Below are 18,922 nucleotides of genomic sequence, written 5' to 3'. Positions count from 1 at the left end.
TTTTCATTCTTCTACTTTTTTATGTTTTTATTTATTTTTTGAGAGAGAGAAATAGAGTGTGAGTGGGGGAGGGACAGAGAGAGAGAGAAGGAAACACAGAATCTGAAGCAGGCTCCAGGCTCTGCACTGTCAGCACAGACCACGATGTGGGACTTGAACTCACAAACTGTGAAATCATTACCTGAGCTGAAGTCAGATGCTCAACTAATTGAGCCACCCAGGCACCCCTCTTCTACCTTTTCATGTGGTTACATTACATAAAATTCACCATTTTAACCATCACTAAAGCATATAATTCAGTGGCATGAAGTATATTTACCATCTTAGATAATCATCACCACTATCCATTTCCAGAACACTGTTATTATACCAAATGGAAACTCCCTACACATTAAATAATTACTCCCATGTCCCTTTGCCACCAGCCCTTGTCAATCTCTGTTCCAATTCCTATGTCTGTGAATTTGTCTACTTAGTACATCTAAGTGGAATCATACAATATGCGACTTTTTGTGTCTGGATTTTTTACTTAGCACAATGTTTTCAAGATTCATCCACATTGTTCATTCTTTTGCTTTTCACCCATTTACACCATTATATTTGAAGTGAATTTCTTATAGACTGCAAATAGAGTTTTGCTTATAGTTGTTTTTCTTTTTTTCATCTTTAATTAATTTTTTTTAAATTTACATCCAAGTTAGTTAGCATATAGTGCAACAATGATTTCAGGAGTAGATTCCTTAATGCCTCTTACTCATTTAGCCCATCCCCCCATCCCACAACCCCTCCAGTAACCCTCTGTTTGTTCTCCATATCTAAGAGTCTCTTATGTTTTGTCCCTCTCACAGTGTTTATATTGGGAAGCAAAACTAATATAGTTGTTTTTCTTAAACCCATCTTAAAATCTTTGTCTTTTAAGTGTTGTATTTAGATCATTTACATATAGTGTAATTCCTGATAAGATTGTTATTAGATTTCCCATTTTATTTTTGTTTGTCCCCTCTTTTGTTTGTTCTTCTATTTTTCCTCTTCTGCCTTTAAAAATATTTTATTGACATTTTAACAATATTTATTCTTCTAATCCATGATCATGGAGTGTTTTTCCATTTCTTTGTATTTTCTTCAATTTCCTTCATAAGCTTTCTATAGTTTTCAGCATACAGATCTTTTACATCTTTGTTTAGGTTTATTCCTAGGTATTTTATGGTTCTTAGTGCAATTGTGAATAGGATCGGTTTCTTTATTTCTCTTTCCGTTGCTTTATTATTGGTGTATAAAAATGCAACTGATTTCTTTACATTAATTTTCTACCCTGCGACTTTGCTGAATTCATGTATCAGTTCTAGCAGACTTTTGGTGGAGTCTGTCAGGTTTTCCATGTGCAGTATCATGTCGTCTGCAAAAAGTGAAAGCTTGACTTCATCTATGCCAATTTTGATGCCTTTGATTTCCTTTTGTTGTCTGATTGCTGATGCTAGAACTTCCAGCACTATGTTAAACAACAGCGGTGAGAGTGGGCATCCCTGTTGTGTTCCTGATCTCAGGGGGAAAGCTCTCAGTTTTTCCCCTTTGAGGATGATATTAGCTGTGGGCTTTTCATAAATGGCTTTTATGATGTTCCTTCTATCTCGACTTTCTCGAGGGTTTTTATTAAGAAAGGATGCTGTATTTTGTCAAATGCTTTTTCTGCATCGATTGACAGGATCATATGGTTCTTTTCTTTTATTAATGTGATGTATCACATTGATTGATGTGAGAATATTGAAGCAACCCTGCAGCCCAGAAATGAATCCCGCTTGATCATGGTGAATAATTCCTTTTATATGGTGTTTATTTCGATTTGCTAGTATCTTGTTGAGAATTTTTGCATCCATATTCATCAGGGATATTGGCCTGTAGTTCTCTTTCTTTGCTGGATCTCTGTCTGGTTTGGGAATCAAAGTAATGCTGGCCTCATAGTATGAGTCTGGAAGCTTTCCTTCCCTTTCTATTTTTTGGAACAGCCTGAGAAGGATAGGTATTATTTCTGCTTTAAATATCTGGTAGAATTCCCCAGGGAAGCCATCTGGTCCAGGACTTATTTGTTGCGAGATTTTTGATAACTGATTCCATTTCTTCACTGGTTATGCATCTGTTCAAATTTTCTATTTCTTCCCTTTGAGTTTTGGAAGTGTGTGGCATTCAATGCAATAGCAATCAAAATTGCACCAGCATTCTTCTCAAAGCTAGAACAAGCGATCCTAAAATTTGTATGGAATTACAAAAGACCCCGAATAGCTAAAGTATTATTAAATTTAAAAAGTTTTTAATGTTTATTTATTTTTGCAGAGAGAGAGACAGACAGAGCATGAGTGGGGGAGGGGGCAGAGAGAGAGGGAGACAAAGAATCTGAAACAGGCCCCAGGCTCTGAGCTGTCAGCACAGAGCCTGATGCTCGAACTCACAGACAGCGAGATCATGACCTGAGCCGAAGTCAGACCCTCAACCAACTGAGCCACACAGGTGGCCCACCAAAGTAATATTGAAGAAGAAAACCAAAGTGGGAGGCATCACAATCCCAGACTTTAGCCTGTAATCATCAAGACAGTATGGTGTTGGCACAAAAACAGACACATAGACCAATGGAATAGAATAGAGACCCCAGAATTGGACCCACAAATATATGGCCAACTAATCTTTGACAAAGCAGGAAAGAGTATCCAATGGAAAAAAGACAGTCTTCTAACAAATGGTGCTGGGAGAACTGGACAGCAACATGCAGAAGAATGAAACTAGACCACTTTCTTACACCATTCACAAAAATAAACTCAAAATGGATGAAGGACCTGAATGTGAAACAGGAAACCATTAAAACCCTAGAGGAGAAAGCAGGAAAAGACCTCTTTGACCTCAGCCGCAGCAATTTCTTACTCGACACATCTCCAAAGGCAAGGGAATTAAAAGCAAAAATGAACTATTGGGACCTCATCAAGATAAAAAGTTTCTGCACTGCAAAGGAAACAATCAACAAAACTAAAAGGCAACTGACAGAATGGGAAAAGATATTTGCCAATGACATATCGGATAAAGGGCTAGTATCCAAAATCTGTAAGGAACTCACCAAACTCCACACCTTAAAAACAAAAAAATCCAGTGAAGAAATGAGCAGAAGACATGAACAGACACTTTTCTAAAGAAGACATCCAGATGGCCAACAGACACATGAAAAGAAGCTCAACGTCACTCCTCATCAGGGAAATACAAATCAAAACCACATTGAGATAACACCTTACGCTGGTCAGAGTGGCTAAAATGAACAAATCAGGAGACTATAGATGTTGGCGAGGATGTGGAGAAACAGGAACCCTCTTCCACAGTTGGTGGGAATGCAAACTGGTGCAGCTGCTCTGGAAAACAGTGTGGAGGTTCCTCAAAAAATTAAAAATAGATCTACCCTATGACCCAGCAATAGCACTGCTAGGAATTTACCCAGGGGATATAGGAGTGCTGATGCATAGGGGCACTTCTACCCCAATGTTTATAGCAGCACTTTCAACAATAGCCAAATTATGGGAAGAGCCCAAATGCCCATCAACTGACAAATGGATAAAGAAGATGTGGTTTATATATACAATGGAATACTACTTGGCAATGAGAAAGAATGAAATCCGGCCATTTGCGGCAACGTGGATGGAACTGGGGGGTATTATGCTAAGTGAAATAAGTCAGGCAGAGAAAGATAGATAACGTATGTTTTCACTCATATGTGGATCCTGAGAAACTTAACAGAAGACCATGGGGGGAGGGGTGGGGGAAAATGTTACAGAGAGGGAAGGAGGCAAACCATAAGAGACTCTTAAATACTGAGAACAAAGCTAGAGTTGATGGAGGGTGGGGGAGAGGGGAAAATGGGTGATGAGCATTGAGGAGGGCACCTGTTGGGATGGGCACTGGGTGTTGTATGGAAACCAATTTGACAATAAATTACATTTAATATATAAAAAAGAAAGTAGGGGTAGAAGGAACATACCTCAAGATCATAAAGGCCATATGCAAAAGACACGCAACTAATATCATCCTCAATGAGGAAAAACTGAGAAATTTCCCACTATGAACTCCACCACGAAATATCAAGACACAGATGTCATGGATATACTGTGCACACCAGCAGTCTCCTGTCTCCATCTCTGCAAAATTCCCAGCCAGTGACCCCTTGATGGCTGTCCAATATCCTCCTCACTGCTCTCCTTCCAGAACTCACCATATCCACCAGACTCCCTGTTCCCCAAGTACTTCAGTCTGTGCATTGCACCTGACAAAGTGTCCTCAACATTGTTTTCCAATTTTATATTCTGTGTCTTTATATTCATCTGTGTCTTCTCAATGATGGTAAAAATAGTTTGAGACTGTTCCATCTAGTCTTTTTTTTAAAGTTAAATTCAAGTTAATTAGCATACAGTGCCGTTTTGGTTTCAGGAGAGGAACCCAGTGATTCATCTCTTACATATGACACCCAGTGCTCATCCGAAAAGTGCCCTTCTTAATACCCATCACCCACTCAGCCCATTACCCCACCCACCTCCCCTCCAGCAACCTTCAGTTTGTTCTTGGTTTTTAACAGTCTCATGGTTTGCCTCCCTCTGTTTTTATCTTGTTTTTCCTTCCCTTTTGCCATGTTCATCTGTTGTCTTTTTAAAATTTCACATATGAGTGAAATTATTTGATATCTGTCTTTCTCGGACTGACATAATTCACTTCGCGTAATGCTCTCTAGTTCCATCCACATTGTGGCAAATGGCAAGATTTAATCTTTTTTGTTCCCTGAGTAGTATTCCATTGAGTACATCTTTATCCATTCTTCTGTCAGTGGATATTTGGACTCTTTCCATACTTTGGCTATTGTTGATAGTACTGCTAGAAACATTGGGGTACATGTGCCCCTTTGAATCAGCATTTTTGTATCCTTTGATTAAATACCTATTAATGCAATTGCTGGGTTGTAAGGTAGTTCTATTTTTAATTTTTTGAGGAACCTCTACACTGTTCTCCAGAGTGGCCACACTGGTTTGCATTCCCCCCAGCAGTGCACCAGGGTTCCCTTTTCTCCACATCCTCTACAACATTTGTTATTTCCTGAGTTGTTAATTTTAGGCATTCAGACAGGTGTGAGATGGTATCTCATTGTGGTTTTGATTTGTATTTTCTTGATGATGAGTGATGTTGAGCATCTTTTCATGTGTCTGTTGGCCATCTGGATGTCTTCTTTGGAGAAGTGTCTATTCATGTCTTCTGCCCATTTCTTCACTGGAGTATTTGTTTTTTGGGTGTTGAGTTTGAGAAGTTCTTTACAGATTTTGGATATGAGCCATTTATCCAATATGTCATTTGAGAATTTCTTCTTCCATTCTGTCGGTTGCCTTTTAGTTTTGTTGATTGTTTGCTTTGCTGTGCAGAAGCTTTTTATATTGATGAGGTCCCAATAGTTCATTTTTGCTTTTATTTCCCTTGCCTCTGGAGAAATGTTCAATAAGAAGTGGCTGCATCCTAGGTCAAAGAAGTTGCTGTCTATTTTCTCCTGTAGAATTTTGATGGTTTCCTGTCTCACATTTAGGTCTTTCATCCATTTTCAATCTATTTTTGTGTATGGGGTAAGAAAGGGTCCAGGTTCATTCTTCTGTACGTCGCTGTCCAGTTGTCCTAACACCATTTGCTGAAGAAACTGTCTTTTTCCATTGGATATTCTTTCCTGCTTTGTCAAAATTAGTTGGCCATAGACTTGTGGGTCCATTTCTGAGCTCTCCATTACATTCCATTGATCTATGTGTCCGTTTTTTTGTGCCAGTACTATACCGTCTTGATGATTACAGCTTTGTAATGCATCTTGAAGTCCAGAATTGTGATGCCTCCAGGTTTGGTTTTCTTTTTCAACATTCCTTTGGCCATTCAGAGTCTTTTCTGTTTCCACACAAATTTTAGAACTCTTTATTCTAGCTCTGTGAAGAATGCTGGTATTATTTTGATAGGGTTGCATTAAATGAGTAGATTGCTTTGGGCAGTATGAACATTTGAACAATATTTGTTCTTCCAATCCATGAACATGGAATAATTTTCTATTTCTTTGTTTCCTCTTCAATTTTTTCATAAGCTTTCTATAGTTAAGCAAACAGATCTTTTTATCTCTTTGCTTAGGTTCATTTCTAGATATCTTAAGGGTTTTGGTGCAGTTTCTAAATGGGATCAATTCCTTGATATCTCTTTTTGCTGCTTCATTATTGGTGTAAAGAAATGCAGCTGATTTCTGTAGATTGATTTTATATCCTGCACTTTGCAGATGACATGATAGTCTTCATGGAAAACCTGAAAGTCTCCACCAAAAACAGCTAGAGCTGATCTATAGGTTTTTACCTCCAGCGTATTCACTAATGCATTTCTAAATTTATGTATCTTCTATAATATAATCTCTGTTATGGCTTCAAAACTTCAGTTTTCTTCTCTACTCTTTCAGATGTGTAACATGGATAACATAATGAGTTTCCTATATTCTTACTGTTCTATAATCTCAGCTATGATAAATGACTTATAGAGAGTCTGACGTCCATTCATATTGTACACTCACCTCCACACACCTATTTCCAGAGACAGTTGCTCCCAGGGCTGTCTTGAAGCTGTAAGGGGTGGATAGTCATGGAAACCTTGTCCTGTGGCCTCCACTCTCCCAACATAGCATCTGATGAGGGAAATTTGGGCACTGATGGCTCCCATGGGAGCCACACATTCACACATGCACTGACACCCATGTGGGGCTCCAACGGAAGGAAGCACTTTACACACAGACAGAGGGAACATGGCTCAGTGCTGACCTTGGGCTGGATCAGTGGGCAGAGACATGTCAGGTCCCACCCCACACATGGTGGAGGGCCATGAAGCTTCCACAGTCACCCAGAAAGCACATGCCCTTCCTGCCTGTGAACACCTGGCTGCCCCTCCTGGCCACACAGAGGCAGAAGTCAAATTGGATGACCCCCAGCTGGATCCCAGGGACTGGTGGTCACTTGGCTTTGGCCTCTTTTTCTCTTGTGGTCCTGTCAATTCTAGAAACGTTTGTTTCCCCTTTCTTGCAGTTGATGGATGCCAGCTACTTCAGAAACATCATAAATAGCATTTCTCCACGTTAGAAGCAGATGGGTCCTCTAGAGAGGGTATATCCCTGGTCCAACCTGACTGTGGGGCCCAACACCTGGTCCTCTCCCGTCCCAACCACACCCCTCTTATTCAGGTTGGGAAACTAACAATGATTGACTCTGCCATGTTCTGGGTACCCCTGACCCCACACCCATTGTGAGGAGTGGGGTTAAGGACAAAGTGCTACAGACCAGGTCCCTCTGCTAAGGTCACATGGGCAGCAGATGATGGAGTAATATTTACATTAGAATTAGCTTTGTCCCCCAGATCAGGGCACTCACCCATGCATTGTCCCCTACATCTTGCATGCAGGGTCCCAGAATGGAAAGGAGGACTCTGCCCCAGACACAAGGGGCACTGAGAGACAGGAGGGACTCATGGGCGTGTTCCCAGGAAGTGGAGGTGGATGATGACACAGGAAAATAGAGAAGTCCATGAAGGCTGTGACAGAAAGAAAGCCCACACTCTAAGGCCAGGAGAGGGTTGTGTTTCCTTCCCTATTTCCCTGTATTTCTCCTCTGTGTGCATTGCCATGGTGACCTTGACCTGAATCATGCAGAAATGCCACAGGTATGTCTGCACTGACATGAGGCCACAGAAGATCTAGAACCCTCGTCACCTACAGCATCTCCGGAGCCTGGGAACCCCATGTGTGGTGGCACCCCCAGGATGTGGTGAGAATGACGGAGAACCCATAGGGGAGTCTCTGGGAGGGAAGGACGTGCCCTGGTCTCCTCACCTAGACAGGGCATCTCAGGAAAACTCGGGGTCCACTTACTGCACCTTCATGGACACCAGAGCCACCCCCTGGGGACAGGCTGTTCTCCTTCCTGTGGGGCTGCTGACGTGACAACCCCATGACCAGGCGGACCAGCCCCCAAGTGGCCACACCCTGTGCTTCTCTCTGTCCTGCGGGCACTGAGATCCCTCCATCTGCAAAACCAGGGACAGAGGCAGGAGACGCCATGACCCCCACCCTCACAGCCCTGCTTCTCCTCGGTGAGATCTCAGGAGGGGAGGGGACGCCCTAGTCTGGGAGGGGCCCGCAGTCACAGCCAGGCCCTGGGGTTTCAGAGACCCCAGGCACAGGAGGCTCATGGGGAGGAGGGGTTCTGCTCAGGATTTGGGGCCATCCTCTCACAGGAACTCTCTTCCAGGACTGAGTGTGGGCCCCAGGACCCGAGGGCAGGCAGGTAAGTGTGTCCCTAGGGGTCCCTAGGAGCATGTCCCCTCCTCACTGGAGACAGGGGTCACCCACCAGGCAGCTGCAAATGGAGAACAGCAGTTCTGGGCAGATGGAGAGGGGACGTCTGGGGGATTGGGTCTGAGCTGAGAACTGGGGGTGGGGAAGGTCTTGTGATTTTGCCTCTGTTTCCTTCCAGGGGCCCTCCCCAAACCCACCATCTGGGCTGAGCCAGGCCTTGTGGTCCCCTGGGGGACACCTGTGACCATCTGCTGTCAGGGGACTCTGGAGTCCCAAGTGTTCCTTCTGGATGAAGAGGGAAGATTAGGGCTTCGGGATGTTCATATCCCAAAGAAGCCTGGGAACATGGCCAAGTTCTCCATCGCACACATGACAGATAGACATGCAGGACGGTATCACTGTTACTATCGAAGCCCCGCTGGCTTGTCAGAGCGCAGTGACCCCCTGGAGCTGGTGGTGACAGGTGCGAGCCCCCTCAGGGTCCCCGCCCCAGGCTCTGCCTTCAGGGAGGGGGTCTGCTCCCAGAGCGTCTCCCTCTCACAGTCCAGCCCTGGGGGTATTGTGGGGGGTGGAATCTGAGCCCCATTTAACACGCCCCTTCCTCCTCTCCTAGGATTCTATGGCAAACCCCGTCTCTCAGCCCTGCCCAGCCCCGTCGTGACCTCAGGAGGGAAGGTGACCCTCCAGTGCACCTCATGGGTAGGATTCCATAGGTTCATCCTGATGAGGGAAGGAGAGCCCAGACCCGCCTGGATCCTGGACTCCCAGCGACACACCAGTGGACAGTTCCAGGCCCTGTTTCCTGTGGGCCCTGTGACCCCCAGCGCCAGGTGGACTTTCAGATGCCATGGCTATTTCAACAACACTCCCCAGTTGTGGTCACAGCCCAGTGACCCCCTAGAACTGCTGGTCTCAGGTGAGGGAGTCTGATTTTTGTTGCACCCATGTTTTGACCACCAGACAGGTTATGGAGGCTCTGCTTCCAGGGGAGCCCCAGATCAGAGGGTGGGGGGAGGAGACACGGGGATCTCACAGGTCAGAGAGACAGAATGTGAGAGACACTGAGACCTGGGGGTCAGGACAGGAGAAGAGAGGTTTGGGGAGAATCTGCTCCTCAATCCACGACTGGTTGTCTCCCAGGTGTGTCCAGGAAGCCCTCCCTCCTGACCCAGCAGAGCCCTTTCTTGACCCCTGGACAGAGGCTGACCCTCCAGTGTCGCTCTGACGTCGGCTATGACAGATTCGCTCTATACAAGGAGGCGGCACGTGACCTTCCCCAGCACCTTAGCCTACAGCCCCAGGCTGGGCTCTCGGGGGCCGACTTCCCCCTGGGCCCAGTGAACAGCTCCCACGGGGGCCGGTACACATGCTATGGTGGACACAACCTCTCCTCCGAGTGGTCGGCCCCCAGTGACCCCCTGGACATCCTGGTCACAGGTGAGGGGACACGGGTTCAGTCAGGGCCCCAGACTCTGCACAGGCCCTGCTGGGGGTGTCCCAGGTGGTGGTGGCTGGGATCAGGGGTGTGGGGTCCCCAGGGAGGGAGGGAGACAGAGAGACAGGGGATGGGGAAGGGGAGAGACTCAGAGGACAGACAGACAGACTCAGTTCAGGGCAAGGATGGACAGCCCCTCACCTGCCTTCCTCTCTCTAGGGCAGCTCTCCTACACACCCTCCCTCTCAGTGCAGCCAGGACCCACGGTGGCCTCAGGAGAGAACGTGACCCTGCTGTGTCAGTCCTGGAGCTCTGTGAACACTTTCTTTCTGTCCAAGGAGGGGGCAGCCGACCCTCCCCTGCGTCTTAGATCAAAGTACCGAGCTGGACATTACCAGGCCAAATTCTCCATGAGTCCTGTGACCTCAGCCCAGGGGGGGACCTACAGGTGCTACGGCTCATATAGCAACTTCCCCTACCTGTTGTCACACCCCAGTGATGCCCTGGAGCTCCTGGTCTCAGGTGAGGGAAGCTGATTTTTGTTCCATCCGTGTTTTGACCACCAGACAGGTTATGGAGGCTCTGCTCCCAGGGGAGCCCCAGATCAGAGGGTGGGGGGAGGAGACATGGGGATCTCACAGGTCAGAGACAGAATGTGAGAGACACTGAGACCTGGGGGCCAGGATAGGAGAAGAGACGTTTGGGGAGAATCTGCTCCTCAATCCACGACTGGTTGTCTCCCAAGTGTGTCCAGGAAGCCTTCCCTCCTGACCCAGCAGAGCCCTTTCTTGACCCCTGGACAGAGGTTGACCCTCCAGTGTTGCTCTGATGTTGGCTATGACAGATTCACTCTGTACAAGGAGGGGGCATGTGACCTTCCCCAGCACCTTAGCCTGCAGCCCCAGGCTGGGCTCTCGGGGGCCGACTTCCCCCTGGGCCCAGTGAACAGCTCCCACGGGGGCCGGTACACATGCTATGGTGGACACAACCTCTCCTCCGAGTGGTCGGCCCCCAGTGACCCCCTGGACATCCTGGTCACAGGTGAGGGGACACGGGTTCAGTCAGGGCCCCAGACTCTGCACAGGCCCTGCTGGGGGCGTCCCAGGTGGTGGTGGCTGGGATCAGGGGTGTGGGGTCCCCAGGGAGGGAGGGAGACAGAGAGACAGGGGATGGGGAAGGGGAGAGACTCAGAGGACAGACAGACAGACAGTCAGAGCAAGGATGGACAGCCCCTCACCTGCCTTCCTCTCTCCAGGACAGCTCCCCTCCACACCCTCCCTCTCAGTGCAGCCAGGACCCATGGTGGCCTCAGGAGAGAATGTGACCCTGCTGTGTCAGTCCTGGAGCTCTGTGGACACTTTCCTTCTGTCCAAGGAGGGGGAAGCCAATCCCCCCCTGCGTCTTAGATCAGAGTACCGAGATGGGCATTACCAGGCCAAATTCTCCATGATCCTGTGACCTCAGCCCAGGTTGGGACCTACAGGTGCTATGGCTCATACAGCACCTCCCCCCACCTGTTGTCACACCCCAGTGACCCTGGAGCTCCAGGTCTCAGGTGAGGGGTCCCCAACCCTGTCCTTACTGACTCCATCAGCTCAGGGCCCAATCCTCAGGAAAACCTGAGACAGTGACAAATGAAGGGTTCAGGGGACTCCGTAGAGTAGGGTCCAGCCCAGGAGAAGTTGGAAAGAGCAGGGACCTCCACCCAGGCTCCCCCATCCTTCAGTCTCAGCAGAGATGAGAGTTAGGGTGTGGGTGAGGGGTGGATGAAGGATTCTGAGTAGACAGAGGCCTCCTACTCTCTTCCTGATGCCTCCATATCAGAATCTGAACTGTGGTGTCAGGCCCCATGGACTCTCCCCTAGAGGGAAGTCTCTATACCTGTGGGCTCTGCTCTGCTGCCCCCTATGCTTACCTGGGGGCCCCACTGCCACTGGGTGCACACCTGATACCAGGTTCAAAGCTTTTCAACTTTATTCGTAAAAATGGTGTCAATTCATAGCTTGTTTTAAGAATTGGTTAACTACTTTAATACCACAAAGTAAGTTGTCTGAATAATAGCTAAGTATGCCTAAGGGAGCTATTGGTTTGGGCATATTTTTATGTGCCGTTAACTCACTATGCACTCTCTGACTTCCCATTGCTGTTTTTTTTTTTTCTAATTAATTTATTTATTGGGGCACCTGGGTGGCTCAATCAGTTGAGCGTCCAAATTCAGCACAGGTCATGATCTCGTGGTTCGTGGGTGTGAGCCCCACATTGGGCTCTGTGCTGATGGCTCAGAGCCTGGAACGTGCTCTGGATTCTGTCTCTCCCCCTCTCTCTGCCCCTCCCCTGCTTGCACTCTGTCTCTCCTTCTCTCTCAAAAATAAGTAAACATTAAAAATATTTTTTTAATTCAAGTTAGTTAACACACTATGTAGTATTGGCTTCAGTAGCAGAACCCAGTGATGTATCACTTAAAATCATTCTCTATTTTTATCTTATTTTCCTTCCCTTCCCCTGTGTTCATCTGTTGTCTGTCTTAAGTTTCACATGTGAGTGAAATTATATGATATTTGTTTTTCTCTGACTCACTTATTTAGCCTTAGCATAATACACTCTAGCTCCATCCACATTGTTGCAAATGGCAAGATTTTATTCTTTTCCATCGCAGAGTAGTATTTCGTGTGTGTGTGTGTGTGTGTGTGTGTGTGTATGTATCTTACACACACACATACACACCACATCTTCTTTATCCATTCATCAGAAAATGGACATTGGGCTTTTTTCATAATTTGGCTATTGTTGATAGTGCTGCTATAAACCTTGGAGTGCATGTTCCCCTTTGAATCAACATTTTTCTATTCTTTGGATAACACCTACAATTACAATTTCTGGGTCTAACATACTTCTATTTTTAGTTTTTTGAGGACCCTCCATACTGTTTTCCAGAGTGGGTACAACAGTTTGCATTCCCACCAGCAGTGTAAAGGGTTCCCCCTTCTCCCCATCCTGGCCAACATCTGTTGTTTCTTGAGGTGTTAACATTAGCAATTCTGACAGGTGTGAGGTGGTTATCATTCTGGTTTTGATTTATATTTCTCTGAAATGAGAGATGTTGAGGATCTTTTCATGTGTCTGTTAGCCATCTGGATGTCTTCTTTGGAAAATTGCCTATTCATGGTTTCTGCCCATTTCTTCACTGGATTATTTGGTTTCGTGGGATTGAGTGTGATGCGTTCTTTATAGATTTTAGATACTATTCTTTATCTGATATATCATTTGAAAATACTTCTCCCAGTCCATTGGTTGCCTTTTAGTTTTGTTGACTGTTTCCTTCATTGTGCAGAAGCTTTTCATCTTGATGAGGTCCTTACAGTTCATTTTTGTTTTTGTTTCCCTTGCCTCCAGACATGTCTAGTAAGAAGTTGCTGTGGCGAAGGTCAAAGAGGCTACTTCCTGTGTTTTCCTCTGGGATTTTGATGGTTTCCTGTCTTATCTTTAGGTCTTTTATTCATTTTGAATTTATTTATCTGTATGGTGTAAGAAAGTGGTCCAGTTTCATTCTTCTGCATGTAGCTGTCCAGTTTTCCCAGCACCATTTGCTGAAAAGACTGTCTCTTTTGCATTGGATACTCTTTCCTATATTGTTGAAGATTAGTTGGCCATAAATGTGTCAGTCCATTACTGGGTTCAACTGATCTATGTGTCTGTTTCTGTGCCAGTACCATACTGTCTTGTTGATTATAGCTTTGTAGTACAGCTAGAAGTCCAGAATTGTGATGCCTCCTGCTTTGGTTTCTTTTTCAACATTACTTTCAGTATTTGGGGTCTGTAATTTTTGTCTCTCTCTCTTTTTTTTTTTTTTTTTGCTATTTTGATTTTCATATTAAAATGAGGTAATAGTTTTTCATGATTTCCTTGTCTTTGTGTTCACTTGATATTATAATTCCACTGAACTTCTCTGTTCCTTGAAGATGAAAACCATACATAGGGACTTCCTCAGTTTGACCCTGTGAGATAGTGGGAGCAAAGTTTGTCTTTGACAATGTAAATAAAATGATTAGCTATCCTTACTGGAAACATCACCAGATTTCTAGAGTTTGTCCCAAAACACCAAGATGATGATGGAGCCTCCCATTATGGGCATGCCTCCCTGAATTGTCTCCATTCACCAAGCCTGAGACCAGGTGTTCCTGTCGTCTTCCTGCCCCCAGGCCACAGACATGACTGCAGTTCTGTTGAGGAACAGACAGACCACACCTCTCTGTCTCTCCCTTTCTCTAGACAGGAAGATCTATATACCCATACAAATACACATTATTATATATCATATGTCTATAATATTTCTGTTAATATAAATATATATGGTTATATATGTATATACAAATGATCTATGAATATAACACACACACACACACACACACACACACACACACACACACACATATATATATATATATATATATATATATATATATATATATACAGATATTCATCTTCATGGCCATACTCTTCATTCAATAGCTTTTCACAATAGGATCTCCCTGCCTAGACCCACACACAAGCAAGGAATAATGGTGTTTATGTGACCCACTAAATGAACATCACCTTTAGGAAATACATACTAATGTGTTTTGTATAGATGTGTGCACCTATCTATGTGTATATCTATCAACCAGTGTGGGCATTTCTAATTATATGAAAAATGAATTAATGGAAGCACACAAGGATGTAAAGTTCCAGGTACAGATTAAAATGCAATCCCAGATGGGGCGCCTGGGTGGCTCGGTCGGTTGGGCGTCCGACTTCGGCTCAGGTCATGATCTCACGGTCTGTGAGTTCGAGCCCCGTGTCGGGCTCTGTGCTGACAGCTCAGAGCCTGGAGACTGTTTCAGATCCTGTGTCTCCCTCTCTCTCTGCCCCTCCCCTGTTCACGCGCTGTCTCTCTCTGTCTCAAAAATAAATAAACGTTAAAAAAAAATTTTATAAAATGCAGTCCCAGAAAGATGGGAGCTGGCTGAGATGGAGGGAAGGAGACCCTGCCCCGGAATATCCGGTCCCTCTGTGCTCCTAACCTTCAGGAGCCCCTGATACCAACCCCTCATCCATGGATGCTGGATCCTTGGCTGTTGAATAAATGGGAACTCTCAGCTGTGGGGACATGAGCACATGGGGTTTTGTATCCCAGACTGAACAGGGGACATATAAGGACACAATTATTTCTGTGTTGGGAGGATATTTTTCTCCCCAACCCTGAGTTCCTAGGGCACAGGTAGCATCTACTCCAGAGTGACTCATAAGCAAAGTCTGAATTCAAAAAAGACATGGAGATGGAAGAAATCCAATGAGTATGCCAGAGGAAACCCCATTACTGCAGAGAAGGGGTTGTTCAGGAACTGTATAAAAACTATGTAATGAGGAAATGAGGGATATAGAACACAGAGTCAGAAGACAGGCTGGACAGTGGTCTCAGGCACCTGAGCATCTGCTTCTATTTTCCCCACAGTAGCAGCTGACACCATCAGCCCACCCCAAAACAAGTCAGACCCCAACATTGGTGAGTAGAAGAAAATCTCAGTTTTGGGACTGGCATGGAGGGTAAAGTCCTATCAAGGGGAGGTGGGTGACTTTGGTGGACATCCAGGATCCGGGGTGATTTGGGTCTCCCCTGACCTCTGTAACCTCTTGGTCCTCATTCCTAGCCTCCAACCCCAAAGATTACACGATGGAGAATCTCATCCGCATGGGTGTGGCAGGCTTGATCCTGGTGGTCCTCGGGATTCTGCTATTTCAGCCTCGACACAGCCACAGAAGAACCCCAGATGCAACCAGGAGACAAACACAATGAGAAAATGGAGGCAACCCACCACTCTTTGTGGCAGAGCTCTGGGAATGAACCTAATGGTCCAGGGGGTTCTGGAAGAAAATCTGCAGCTTTGCCAGCAGAACTGTCTGCTGAGAAACTGTCTGGGCTGTTGCCTGGCCAGGACTCTTCGTCCATGAACTGTGGTACTTTCCCTCCTGCCATTGATGGATTCCCTTCACTGCCACCCTGTCTTTTTTCATCCCTGTGACAGGAGGGTACATCTCACACTGGTTTAGGTTCATACCTTCCTACAGTGTCATGTTCTGGTCCACTTTATTGGGATACATTTTCCTTTATTTTCAATTTTCACATTCCCTAATGTGTGCTGTCTACTTCCATTCCTTCAGCACCAAACAAAATATCTGTTTTAATAAGTGAGTAAGTGGGTGAAAATCAGATCCACTTTGTGACAGAGAAATCCAAAACTAATGCCTTAACTCCCTCCGGACTCATAAAGCTCTTTGCTCCTCATCCAATGATTCCTGGGGTATTTTCCAGAAATACCTGTAGTTGGACTGGGCACAGGGTTGTCTGAAGTGACAGCCTGGTGCTGTGCTGTTACACTGGTTCACGAAATAACCATTTTTTAGAAAGCTGCTTCCCACGGCATTTGCCCATTTCTTCGGTGTAAACATGCCCTTCATGGCCAACATCAAGATTTCATGTGAATGCACTGTGTGCCCAGCATGGACACAGTCATCTTTCACAGGTGAGTGTGATCCAGCTGTGGGACACCTCACTGGTAACCCCAGCATGTACGTATGCTTCCTTCTATTTGTAAGATCCTTGGATTTACCACCTCAGTGTAATGCCACAGTTTCAGTGAATTGTAATCTCCATTCCTAGTACATTCACATGAGAGGCAAGAGAACACAATTGCAAAATCGATTGTTGGAGAAAATACCTTGTACTTAGAATTCCAATACATTACTGGTAGGAGTATAAATTGTTCCATTCAATTTGGGGAGTAGGTCAGATTCACCTGGTCAAAGGAAGAGACACAGCTCTGTCCCACAACTCTATGCCCTAGAGGAAACCGTGTGCATATGCATGCTGATATATGCATGAGAATATTGACAAGGGTGTCATTTAGTGTAGATAAAACCATACAAACAAATCAACAGTTTCAAACACCACATTAAATAAAATGAAAGAAAACATCAAGAAGCCTGTATGTAGGATTATTCCATCACATACTTAATGTCAAGAAGAGACCACAGTTATTATTTAAGCAGGCATGACTAACTTCAGCCCTATAAAGAATGGAAGGAAAAGCTTCCTATGCAATCCATTATGGTGGTAACCATATAAATGCCTGAGCTTCATATAGGTCTGTCCTTAAGAGTCTGCCTGTTCCACCTCACTACCTCCCCCTCTGCCCTATCCAAGCACTTTCCTGAGCAGCTGGCTCAGCTGGACCATCACTCCCAGCTCATTTGTGGACTGTCTTTCCCTCAGTCTCAGTAATTTTAGGGCAGGCAGCTGTGTTCAGGGATGCTGGCATATGGGGACAGGGTCTCTGCACTCCATTCCCAGCAGAAACTTACTGGAGGCTTGACCTTGAAAACAGAGGCAGATTCCCTCAGCCTTAGTGTTGTCATGAAAAGTGGAAATGATATTTTGGTGGTGGAGAGTTTCTGACACAAGGAAATCTCCAATGACAGGCTTTTGAAATAATTTATGCTCCACAGACAGTAATCCTTCCTTTATTGACCTTCCTTGTGGAGAAGAGAAAAAAATTAGGGCCCCTTGAAGAGAGGCTCCCATTCCTTCCTGGGCTTTCCTTGCAGCAGGGTCCCAGATGTGCTGGTCCCTTTCTATGGCAGTGATCATGTGACCCTCCACACCTATGGAAAGAGTGATGCTCTGAGCTCCAGAATAACCAGGTTCTCTGAGGTCCCAGAACAAGACAGTAGACCCCAATCAATAACTGTGGGCATTGCAAATGCCGTGAACAAAACAGCTCTGGGAGACTATAGAGTCCACTTAGGAAGTTTTAGCGACACAGCAGAACAGAAAGACTGAGAACAGTCTTACAAGAAAGGAAGGACAATATCATCATCAAATTTAGTTGCTTTGATTCAGTGAGCCACAATAGTTGGAAACAAGGATTATCAGAAAATTTTTGGATGATATCTATGTTTCTGAAAAAGGAACAGTTCAGCAGGCTGATGAACAATATCTAAGTTGTCCAGCTACAGAAACAGCAAGATACCAGATTATTTTTCAGACTTTTTTTGTGATATTTTAAAGATTCAATAAAAGCTGTACTGATGAGAGGAAAAAAAGAAAATAATTTCATTTACAATGACATAAAAATAATAAAATAGTTGGGAACAAATTTAACCCAAAAGGTGAAAGAGCTGTACTCTGGAAACTGTGAGACTTTGATGAAAAAAAATGAAGATGAAAACACATGGAAAGATATCCCATGTTCATGGACTGGAAGAATATTATTGTTCAGATACCTATATCACCCATATTACCCAGATGTCCATGTTAGCCAGATGTCTATAATAATGAGAATGGATAAATACATGTTGATATATTTATGCAAGAAATCTTATATTGCAATCCAATGAAATAGAGCTAAAAAAATCATTATGTGTATATCATAGCAATATAAACTGAAGTACAAAAAAGATGCGAAGCCGGTAATTTAAAAAATTTGAAAGAATTATGTATTTGGGTGCATATATGTATGTATGTGTGTGAAAATATATATGTTTACATTTATTACAATTACATATTTTACAAAGAGAGATAAGTGCCTTAAAACCATATTCACAATTACATATTTTACAAGGAGAGGTGAGTGCCTTAAAACTGTATTTCCAACAAATATCAAGATATGAAGTTAAAGGAGGAGATGGGATAAGAGAAAATATGTAGATGGATTAGGTTATGTGGTCATTGCAACCTTCTTGTTTTAAGTTGGAGAGTATTGCTGTTTTGGGTTTTTGATCATAAAATGTTTTAGGGTGAGTTTTTTGACATTCTTAATTGGCTATTAGAAAGTGAATTTCCTATAGCATCATGTTAATGGATATTTATATATTTATATAAAATTTACAGAGAGATACAGATAGATGAATCTCTGAGTTTGGATTTCTGGGTCATAAGATGAATTTCAGATAAAACCATAAGATCCAGAATTTACATGCATTATTCTTTGCTAATAAAGTGAAACTCTATGACTCTAAATAACTGCATATTCCTTCTACAGGGAAATTAAATAATTTTTGACAAGTATTAGCTCAATACTAAAAAT

The 18,922-nt window shown here is 44.5% G+C and overlaps 1 protein-coding gene across 5 annotated transcripts; it reads left to right on the top strand.

Moving 5' to 3' along the window:
* Window position 1: 1 nt before the first annotated feature.
* Window positions 2-16,010, top strand: LOC132676678 (leukocyte immunoglobulin-like receptor subfamily A member 6). Of its 5 annotated transcripts, none has more exons than XM_078439323.2 (9): window positions 2-7,835; window positions 8,027-8,160; window positions 8,319-8,354; window positions 8,544-8,828; window positions 8,979-9,281; window positions 9,506-9,802; window positions 10,020-10,322; window positions 15,295-15,342; window positions 15,488-16,010. In XM_078439323.2, exons 1-9 carry the CDS (start codon window positions 7,810-7,812, stop codon window positions 15,631-15,633), a joined length of 1,578 nt encoding a protein of 525 aa, XP_078295449.2. In that variant the 5' UTR covers window positions 2-7,809; the 3' UTR covers window positions 15,634-16,010. The 5 variants fall into 5 exon arrangements, with proteins under 5 accessions (XP_078295449.2, XP_078295448.2, XP_078295447.2 ...); XM_078439322.2 differs by having other exon boundaries at window positions 15,292-15,342; XM_078439321.2 differs by lacking the exons at window positions 15,295-15,342; window positions 15,488-16,010 and adding an exon at window positions 11,056-11,343.
* The last annotated feature ends 2,912 nt before the right edge of the window (window positions 16,011-18,922 follow it).

The sequence above is a fragment of the Panthera onca genome, chromosome E2 (genome assembly GCF_046562875.1).
Source record: "Panthera onca isolate mPanOnc1 chromosome E2, mPanOnc1 haplotype 2, whole genome shotgun sequence".
Lineage (NCBI taxonomy): Eukaryota > Metazoa > Chordata > Mammalia > Carnivora > Felidae > Panthera > Panthera onca.
This window is presented reverse-complemented; position numbering and strand designations above follow the sequence as displayed.

What these genes read in the sequence shown, in the direction of transcription:
- LOC132676678 (XM_078439321.2), top strand. Translation starts at nt 7,810, where the DNA reads ATGTGTGGTGGCACCCCCAGGATGTG. An exon ending in CCTGGAGCTGGTGGTGACAG is followed by an intron (nt 8,829 to 8,978) that starts GTGCGAGCCCCC and finishes CTCCTCTCCTAG; the next exon opens with GATTCTATGGCAAACCCCGT. An exon ending in CCTAGAACTGCTGGTCTCAG is followed by an intron (nt 9,282 to 9,505) that starts GTGAGGGAGTCT and finishes GTTGTCTCCCAG; the next exon opens with GTGTGTCCAGGAAGCCCTCC.